The sequence below is a fragment of the Astatotilapia calliptera genome, chromosome 19 (assembly GCF_964374335.1).
Source record: "Astatotilapia calliptera chromosome 19, fAstCal68.1, whole genome shotgun sequence".
Lineage (NCBI taxonomy): Eukaryota > Metazoa > Chordata > Actinopteri > Cichliformes > Cichlidae > Astatotilapia > Astatotilapia calliptera.
In genome coordinates, this window is record NC_137440.1 from 19,055,174 (window position 1) to 19,065,453 (window position 10,280).

The 10,280-nt window shown below is 41.3% G+C and overlaps 1 protein-coding gene across 2 annotated transcripts; it reads left to right on the forward strand.

The window, feature by feature from the left end:
* Positions 1–1,406: 1,406 nt before the first annotated feature.
* On the forward strand, positions 1,407–8,769 carry golga5 (golgin A5). Of its 2 annotated transcripts, none has more exons than XM_026151278.2 (13): positions 1,407–1,582; positions 3,759–4,406; positions 5,783–5,980; positions 6,077–6,296; positions 6,393–6,516; positions 6,612–6,815; positions 6,940–7,110; positions 7,200–7,328; positions 7,422–7,520; positions 7,646–7,865; positions 7,989–8,088; positions 8,185–8,248; positions 8,366–8,769. In XM_026151278.2, the coding sequence occupies exons 2-13, from the start codon at positions 3,767–3,769 to the stop codon at positions 8,441–8,443; spliced, it is 2,247 nt and encodes a 748-aa protein (XP_026007063.2). In that variant the 5' UTR covers positions 1,407–1,582; positions 3,759–3,766; the 3' UTR covers positions 8,444–8,769. The 2 variants fall into 2 exon arrangements, with proteins under 2 accessions (XP_026007063.2, XP_080149875.1); XM_080293749.1 differs by having other exon boundaries at positions 1,415–1,541.
* The last annotated feature ends 1,511 nt before the right edge of the window (positions 8,770–10,280 follow it).

The window sequence follows — 10,280 nt, forward strand, 5'->3', positions numbered from 1 at the left end:
AAAGGTATGAATGCACTGGGCAGCTCAGCAACATTAAATGGCCCAAAAAAAACAAGACAGCTAAAGGGCACGGTAAAAGAATTATATCCATGGTTAAGATGAAAAACTTAACATCTAACCAAGTTGAGAACACTCTCAAGCAGGTAGGCATATCATTGTCAAGATCTACATTTAGGAGATGTATAGAGAAGGTTTACAATAACACTGATTACACTCAGGAACAAGAAGGACAGATTAGTTTGCCAGAAAACCCTCAAATGTGCAGTTCTGAGAAAAAAATCTTTGAACAGATGAAACCAAGAAGAACTTGCACTTGAATGATGGGAGAGAAAAGTACGAAGAAGCACAGAAACAGCTGAACCATACCGCATCCAATGTAATGGAAATAATATTACAGCATATGCCTGTGTGGCTGTCAGTGGAACCGGGTCACTAGTTGTTACTGATGATGTGACTGCTGATAGAAGTAGCAGGATGAAATGTACAGTCTACAGACCTATATTCTCTGCTCAGATTCAGCCAAATACTCCCAAACTCATTGAACAGTGCTTCATAGTGCAAATGGATAATAGCTCAAAGGGACTCTCCACCAATTGGTCTTAGAACTGAAGAAGCTTCTCAGTTGAGAGGTGAAACGTCTTGAAGAAACATAAAGAAGTCCAGAGGCTTTTCTTTCCAAGTTCCTTAGACTACTATGACCTGGATGACTGAGAACCTTCACAGGCAACCCATACAGCTGCATACAGCAAAAAAAATTAAAAACTGAATACGGAAAGTGTCACAAGGACTGGAAGGTGACAGTAGTAAAGGGTTAGCAGAACATCTACTTGGCAACGTCCATGTGTTCCATAATTAAGGTTAGTGGACTAAAGCAAACAAACAAACAAGCAATTATTTTTTAATATCTTAAATACTTTTGGTCTTCTGAAAATGAGGTACAATCTACAAAATTGATAAAACTTTTGGTAAACCCCTTGAAATAAAACTGAAAGTCTGCACTTCAATAATATCTCGATTGTCTTAACAAAATAAAGTACTCTGGCCATAGTCTGTAATTTATTTCTTATTTTTTATTTTATAGTAGTTTTCCCAGTGTTTAGCTTCATTTGTTTCAAACGGCAAGCTTTTATCCAAAGATGAGTACTTTATACGTGTTTATCCGAATATTAATTAAAATAGGATCATATTTAAACTTAAAAACTATGTTTAATTTTCTTTAAAAAATACAGTAAACAACTTACCAGTTGGTCAGGTCTTCTCCTCCGCCTCCTTCTTCTTAGTATTATTGTTGCTGTTGTTGTTGTTCTCCATTAATTTATTTTTATTTACAGTAAAGTAAAGTCCTTAACAGAGGTGAGTTCTGCGCTTTCGATCAGGCTTTTCTCTGGGCGCTCTGTTGTCGGGTCCTTATTTGCAGCGCTTCCTGGTCCACGTATTGAGAGGATCACCAACATCCTCCTTGACAGATGATGATATTTGACTTCGTTTTCCAAGCAGTTTTATTCTTTCACTCTGATCTGTTTAACCTCGGCGGCAGCCAGGTGACTGGAGACACCCTGAGACTGATACCTCTTGTCAAACGGTACCTTTAAATGTTTCCTTTAACAGCCAGCTAGCCTGTTAGCCGCAGCACTGATGGAGTTGATCCTGAACAACTGTGTTTACATCGTTTTACGATAACGTTAGAGTTAAAACACAACCAATAACCCCCCATTTGTTCATTTACGTTTTACAAAAAAAAAGCGTGGTGTCGTTAAAAATTATAGCTGATTAAATTTCGCTGCTTAGTTTTTTGTTATAGCATGCTAGCTGTGCAGCATTTGTCGCAGGGACCGTTTTAGTCCTGAGTAGAACTTGAGAGGCTGCTCACAAAGCTGGAAGAGTCCCAACTTTAACTGTCTACAATTTGTTGCTGCGATCCTGTTTATTTAATATGGATCAATTCGCAGTTTTTCTTCCCATCTAGCTCGGTCCTGTCTAGTTTCAATGCTATCCTCAGAATGCATTTATTGCCACATTTATTTTGGACAATATGCACTTGGATTAAAAAAAACAAAACCCAAAACTGCCTGCATTTGCTTTGTTGGATCAGTAGTGCCTACTAGAGGGCAACAGGTCAAACAGCAAGTGCCCAGGGTGAGAGCTGTTTTGACCCTCTTGAGTGGATTCTTGCTTTTGCAGTTGCTTTGAGAAAGGGAAGAGCACAGGCATTGATCTTTTCTGTTGTCTTTATAACCCTGTGGATAACATGTATAGCTGCTGCAAAGCAGTTGGCATATTGCAGTGTTACCAAAAGTAGTTTCTCATCCGTGACAGTTATTCTTCAGGAACCTTATTAAGCGAATGCGCCACTGAGCTGTCTTACCTGCAGCTGTTGTGTTAGCAGACCAGGTGAGGTTGTCAGCAATAAAGGTTCTGAGAAACCCTCTCTACACAGCCTTTGTTGACAGCCAGGGGGAGGGGGTTTGCTCTGCTCTTCCTGTAGTCTACAGGAAGACATCAGAGTAGAATTATAGATCTAATGAAGGAGGGCATACAGTGGTGTGATGTAACAGAGGAGACTGTTAGGCTACGTTCATACTGCAGGCGGAAGCGCATCAAATCCGACTTTTTTGACCCTATGCGACCCATATGCGATCATGGTATGACAGTGTGAACAGCACAAATCCGACCTGGGTCACTTTCGCATGTGATACTGAATCCGATACATATCTGATGTTTTAGAAAGCGACTGCTGTTTTAATGGTCATGTCGGAACAGTCCCAGACTGACCGAACGTTACGAGAACTTCGGTCACAAGTCGATGACCTAACAGAAGCTCTCTCAGCCAAAGACGGTCAGCTTGCAGTCCTAAAAATCAGACCGGCAGACATTAAATCTGTCTTTTACGTCACTGAACAAGACAGACGCCAATTATCAGCGCCCGAGAAGACAATGTGAACGCTTCCTGGCCATCCAGTGTAGATGTTAGTGAAACTGTTGGGAAGACAACGTTGGAGAAATGTGAACATTTTATTTGTACTGTATAATCTGCAGATTCTGACAGAAATCTGCAACTATCCTTTGAAGCACCGCTCCTCTCTAAAACAGCAATAAGGATAATTATTAGGCCATATGTAAATAATAAAATAACTTTATAACTTAAAGCAAAATTGGGAAATGTAAAGTCCAAAACAAGTCTTTATATTAAGGTCCATCAGTCAAACAATACTGTTTGGTCTGGGTCTAAACAGAGCGCGTTGTGTGTGACATCTTCTTTTGCCCATGCGGGCCGCTTTGAGGGTTCACACTAGAGCGTGTTTGCTGTCACATTTTATTTGTAGTGTGAACAAGCAGACCAAAAAAATCGGATTTGATCAAAAAATCGGAATTGGGCATTAAGACTTGCAGTGTGAACGTAGCCTTAGAGAAAGAGGGGGATGAAGGCAGAAGATCTGCTATGGTTACCTGGGCTGATAGTAGCCACACCAGAAGTAGCTCTGTCATGCACAGGTACAGTTAGGCAGTGTATCCTGAGCTTTCGAAACTGAAGGCCTCACTGGATGGTATCTCAGTGGTGATAATGATGAGGGGAGGTGAAATGCTATTTACAGTTAAACTGCGTGTCTAGATTTAGCGTCTGTCATTGACATAGTGACCGTTACTCCACCACTGACCTTCCTTATGTTGTTAAATAGAAATCCAAGAACTTGGAAAGTAAATAAATATATTATCCGTCAAATAAATCTTTACATGTTGCTGTTTGTCTCTATCGCTAGGTTGCAAAATGTCTTGGTTTACTGACTTGGCTGGGAAAGCTGAAGACTTCCTTAATAAAGTGGACCAGGGAGCTGCTACTGCCCTGAGTAAAGGCCAGGAAAAATCCTCCTCCTTCTCAATAGCCTATGGAGAAGAATCCACTGCTAAAACGGACTACAACTCTGCAGGTTACAAGACCAACCCAGCTGTGACACATCATACCTATGCATCCTCTCATGATGCCCAGGGCTACATCTCTGCTGCAGCTGGCAACATCAAGAAATCTAATGCAACCATGCTGGCTGGGTCTGCCAACATGACCAGTACACCCTTGGGCTCTGGTAGCAGCGCCCCCAACACTGGCAAGACTTCATCTGGGTTTGTGAGGCCCAAAAAGAGTGAGCAGAATGTGGACGATGACATGCTCTTTGATTTTCTGAATAGCTCTGAGCCTCAAGTCAGCAATCGGAGAGATTCAAGAAAGGACCTTGTAAAAGTGGTAGAGGCCCAAAACCCAACATTTCCCGCTTCCACCACTTCTCATACAACCCCATCAGTCCCCTCCACACCCCCTTCCACCCGGGGTGTATCAAGAGCTTCAAGCATGAGCTCATTATCTGCTCACAGCATCAAAACAGAGGAGAACTCTGCTAAAGAGCAAGGCCAAGGTATGAGCAAAGCCAACAGCGCACTGTCTGACTAATTAACAACACTCAAACATTTTATAAACAATAAACTTTATTCACAGGAGAAGAAAATTTCAGCTTACAGTTAAGACACTTTTTTTTAAACTTCTTCTTCACCTTTATTGGCGCATCAGTGCATTTTTGTCACATTACTTCTACTGATAGGCTCTCATGACTATGAGAGAAAAATTATGTGCAGGTGCACATGAAAGCAGCCTTTGTTTAAATAAATCAGTGATAGCATGCTCTAATTTGCAAAGATTTAAAGAGTACAGTGAAAATGGAGTGAATAAACACATGAAAAGGAACTAATAATTAGTCACTTGGTAAGATAAAAGTTACCTTCAAGAACATTCTGGTTTGTAATTGCATATTGAAATAGTCAATTGCTTGAAGGGATAAAAATATTTTACAACAAAATAAAGGTCTTTAAAGAAAGTGAATGAAAACCAGTGACTACTGTGCCACAGTCATAACTCAGCTTTTTCTATATGAAACCCAGTAAAAACAAGAATCAATGTTTTTATTAGTAAATCTTTGGTTGAAGAGCTGAAATTAATTAAGGGGGTTTAAGAATGGAGTCAGAGGTGTACTTACAGATAGTCTCCATAATCTCTCATAAGCTCTTGATAACTTGTTTGCTTTCAAAGCTAATTTCAAGTTATGTGGTTCTTGCAATTTAGAAAGACTTGCTGTTGGATTTCAGTGGCTGAGTAAAGAATATTATTAATACAGTACAGAACTGTAGCATCTGAATAAAGATGGATGGTATATTTTCTTATAGAGAGAGGGTGCAATATTGTTAATATGAACCACATGGGACCTAATACTGAACCTTGTGGGACTCCTTTTTAAAATGGTAAATTTACCACGCCCCACTAAAGAATTAACCCACTTGGTGTCCAAAACTTGACAGGGAACCTTAAAGTACAATGGTATGAAATAAGATAATTTTATATTAATGCTTTATTATGCCAGTTTGTTGCTGTTTAGAAGTATAACATAAGAGCTACCACACTTATATCTGTAAATGCTGTTTTCTCTTTACTCTTGTAACTGTCCAAGCCAGTTCGAGCCCCGGCTTGGACAGTCTCGGTCGTTGTGTCCTTGGGCAAGACACTTCACCCGTTGCCTACTGGTGGTGGTCAGAGGGCCCGGTGGCGCCAGTGTCCGGCAGCCTCGCCTCTGTCAGTGCGCCCCAGGGTGGCTGTGACTACAATGTAGCTTGCCATCACCAGTGTGTGAATGTGTGTGTGAATGGGTGGATGACTGGATATGTAAAGCGCTTTGGGGTCCTTAGGGACTAGTAAAGCGCTATATAAATACAGGCCATTTACCATTTTGCCTGGCCACCACAGATACACCTGAGAGTTCAGACTCAAGCTTGGCTGTCCCTCTGGAGTCCAGCAGGCAAGAGCCTCCTCCACCAACAGAAGAACCACAGAACCAGATCCTGTCCAGCCTGCGTCTAGAGAACCAGTTGCTGCGCAGTGAGGTGGCCTCCCTGAATCAAGAGATGGCTTCAGTTATCCAGAGAGCAAAAGACTTACAAGATGGTTAGCAAAAAAAAGCCAATACTGAAACCCGAAAATGGCACACATTCACCTGGCTACACCTCTTCCTATGATTTAATTTGTTTTTTTCTCTCTTAGAGCTAAACCAGGCCCGTCTACGTGCAGACAAATGGAACTCGGAGCAGTCCCAGACTGACCGAACGTTACGAGAACTTCGGTCACAAGTCGATGACCTAACAGAAGCTCTCTCAGCCAAAGACGGTCAGCTTGCAGTCCTAAAAATCAGACTCGATGAAGCCGATCAGCTTCTAAAATCCCGCAGTGCTGCATTAGAGGAGGCACAGAAGGAAAAGTCAAAGTATGCTTTTGGAGCCAAAGTCTTAAATAGAAATTACACTAAACTTATAAAGAACTGATTTAGATAGCATTTTCTTGTCTTGTTTGATTTTTTTAGAATTATGCAAGACCACACAGAAGGGAACAGCATGCAGTCCCAAGCTCTGGAAACCTTACAGGAGAGGCTGCGAGAGGCTGAACTGGCGCTCAGAAGAGAACAGGACAGCTACCGGCAGATGCAGGTGCACATGATGCCATTCATTTTCTGTATTTACAACGGTTAAATATAGACTGGTCATATGGAAATGATGAGACTTAACTCTCTGTTCTTGTGTAGACTGAATATGCTGGCCGGCTCTCTAAATTGGAGGCCGAGAGGCAAACCCTTGCAGAAACAGTGACTGCAGCTGAGCGGCGAGCAGCAGAGGAGAAGTTCAAGGTCGACGACTTCCAACACCAATTAAAAAGTGCCAAAGCTGCAGCTGAGTCTGCCAAGCAAGAGTTACAAGACTATAAGCAAAAAGCTTCACGCATCCTACAAGTAAGGCTTGTGGAGGCTCTCCCGAAAAATGATTTCATTGAAAGCTTTACCCTGGAGTAAAGTGGAGTAAATCTCATTATTATATGTTTGAACTTTTATTTAATACTTTTAAATGTTTGTTTAGTCCAAAGAGAAGTTGATCAGCAGTCTGAAGGAGGGATCTGGTCTAGACACCCTGGACGGCAGTGGGACCATGGCTCTGGAGCTTGAGGAGCTACGTCATGAAAAGGACCTGCAGAGGGAGGAGATCCAAAAACTGCAGGGGCAAGTTCTCACTCTGAGGACTGAAATACAGGTGAGATACTATATGCAGTAGGAAAAAGCAAAATTACTTACTAGCGAGAGAGGCCAGTAATTCAGTGGAGGTTGAATTTTTGCTTACAGGATTTGGAGAATCAGGCGCTGGCAGATGCAGAGACGTGGAGGGAGCAGCAGGCACAGTTACAGGAGCAGCAGACCTTACAGAACAGAGCAAAGCAGGAGGTAGAGGCTGAGGTGGAGCGCTACAAACAGGTAAAAGAGAGTTACAATAATAATAATAGGCTAAAAATGATAAAAGCTGTGCACAAGCTGTTGTTTTGACTAACTTAATCTTTGTGCCTATAGGAGCTTCAGTACCTTGAGGAAGAGCACCATCGAGCCAAAACCACTCTGCAGAGTCGAATCAAAGACAGAGAAGATGAAATCCAAAAACTCAGGAACCAGGTCAGTACCTTAAAGTTATACAAAAAAATTGAGGAGTCTCCTTCCCAGATCAGAACTTAGGGAACATTTGCTTTGTGTCTATTAAAACCACTGAATAATAATGTCTGATGAATTTCCTTTTGCAGTTGACCAACAAGACACTCAGCAACAGCCAAACAGAGCTGGAGAACCGGCTCCACCAGCTGACGGAGACACTGATCCAGAAGCAGACAATGGTGGAAGCTCTTGGCACGGAAAAAAACTCCCTCGTCTTTCAGCTGGAGCGCTTGGAGCAGCAGCTGAAGAATACTCAGGGAGGACAAAGTGGAGGGCCGGCAATCAACATGAGCGGTTTAGAGGGAGCAGGTAGGAGAAGCTGTCATTTTCTTTTTGTTTTGGTAAATGAGACCTGTTTTGAACAGTTGTTTTATTTAAAAAAAACCTAATATATAATATATGCATTTACATTTCTCTGTTTTGGACTGTCAGGGGCAAGACAAAGAAACACACCTGTGCTCTTCAGTGACCAGGACAGTCCAGGAGTGTATGGAAAAGTACGTAAGGCAGCCAGCACAATTGACCGCTTCAGGTAAGCTTTCACTGTTCACCGTTTTACTGTGCAACAGTTCCATTGTTTTACAAGTGAAAAACTGTTCACTGTGACCAATACTTTTATTTCTAACAGCATAAGACTGGGAATCTTTCTGAGGCGCTACCCAATGGCCAGAGTTTTTGTCATCCTGTACATGGTCAGTGTTAGTATTGAAATGATATGAACCCTTTGTTCAATGAGAGAGTGCTCAGTAGCTGGTAAAGTGGTCTGTAACATCTGTAGTTTATTCATGATCTTTTTTCTTTCTTTGCAGGCGGTACTGCACCTGTGGGTCATGATTGTTCTTCTGACCTACACACCAGAAATGCATGGTCGTCCTGATGGAAGATAGAAGGCCTGAGTTTTATGGTTGGGTATTTAAAGATGTTTTCATTGGCCTTTAATGTAAGGAAGCTGCTGGAATATGGGCTCTGGGACCTCTCCCTGTTTTGCACAAATATGCTATGAATTAAAAGACATTTCCTCTAATTTCTTCTATATTGTTTCCAAATCAAGATGGTTAGCATTGAGTTTTAAAGTAATTACAGAGTGATGTTGTCTCGGTGGTCTCTTAAATGGACATGAATCAAAAACTGTGTTGGTTTCAGAATTCTGAGAGATTGTATTTAACACTATGTACAAAAAATAATCTTTTAATAAATGAATTAGAAGGAAAAACAGAGACTGGCTCTTCTCTGTCACATTGTTTGAGCCACAAAGCAACAGAAATGGAACCTTCACAGAGCTTCTGCACAACACTCAGTTTAAAAGTATTTGAGGATTGAATACGATACGTTCAGATGAACAGAATCAAAATTCTGCGGGCTATGAAGAACACAATGGATGAACAGAAGGATGATGTGATAACACGGTTTGACAAACAAACAAGTATTTTCACACCAAAAAGATGGTTTCCAAAGAGTTGTTAGCTGAAAACTCAGCATATCCTGACTTGGTGAGCAATGTATCCTTAAAAAGTTTGACAAAACTGCAGACAAACGGTATCTGAAGGTCATGTCCTTCAGAAACAGGAAAGACGGCAAAGACCTGGCACAAGACCAGACAAATGGTTGCAGTGGAAGGGTGGTCAAGAAATCATTTGGAGAAGGGTAAACAAGGAGAAAGTCTGAGATACGCCAAATTAAGGAAGAACTGGACTGAAAATTTGTGGCAACAGGTCTAATAGAGTGATGAATCCAGAAGTGAAGTTTTTGGTCGAAATCATCATTGTTGTGCACCACAAGCAAAGAGTGAGGTACAACTGCCCATAAACAGAGTGGAGGCTCACACAGAGTGTTGTGGTTTGGAGCTCCACTTCATTCAGTGGTGTTGAGGATCTTGTTACAGTTGATGGAATTTTGAATACAGAAAAGTACAGTCACATTTTGAACCACCATGCCACCATCTGGAAAGCATCTGATAAGCAGCGACTTCATATTTCAGCATGACAATGATCCCAAACACACTGCCAGTGTAAGAGCATACCTGGATAGGAAAACACATAGTGGAACCCTATCAGACATAGACTGGCTTTCCCACAGCCTGGGCATCAACATTATTGAAGCAGTGTGGGATCATCTTTAAACAGAATGGAGCAAAAGGCTGTCCACATCCAAAAAAGGGTTTTGACTGTCCTTCAAGAAGTCTGGAGAACTGAAGACTGTCTGAAGAAATTATAATAAAGCTTGCCTAAGACACTTCAGGCTGTTTTGAAGAATAAAGGTGATCAGACCAAATACTGAGTTTCAAGCTCTGCTTATCCCTTATAAATTGTTTTTCGATATGTTTGCATGCATTTCGATAAAGCTCTTTCTCAAAATACTGAGTGGAAGATATAAGCACTGTAATAAACTAACTTATTGCTTATTTGACAATAATTAATCAACTATCTTAATAATATTTTCCATTTTATGAAAAGAAGATATAGTAGTAGTCAGTGATGGGAATAATGGCGTTACTTTTTTCAGTAATGAGTAATCTAACTAATTACTATTTCTATCGTTACAACGCCGTTACCGTTACTAACAAGAAAATTCGGTGCGGTCGCGTTACTATTTTTCAACAAACAGACGGTTGAAGCTGTGCTCAGCTTACCGCATCTTACCGCATCAGTTGTACGGAAGTAGCTGTAAGTAATCTGGGGCTACACCTTTAAGCAGCTGCGCGCGACCAATCAAAAATGATATGGC

Excerpts from the sequence above, each read along its gene's own strand:
- golga5 (XM_026151278.2), top strand. The coding sequence starts at position 3,767 with ATGTCTTGGTTTACTGACTTGGCTGGGAAAGCTGAAGACTTCCTTAAT. Across the intron at positions 7,329-7,421 it reads AGGTGGAGCGCTACAAACAG|GAGCTTCAGTACCTTGAGGA; the intron begins GTAAAAGAGAGT and ends TTGTGCCTATAG. Across the intron at positions 8,089-8,184 it reads AGCACAATTGACCGCTTCAG|CATAAGACTGGGAATCTTTC; the intron begins GTAAGCTTTCAC and ends TATTTCTAACAG.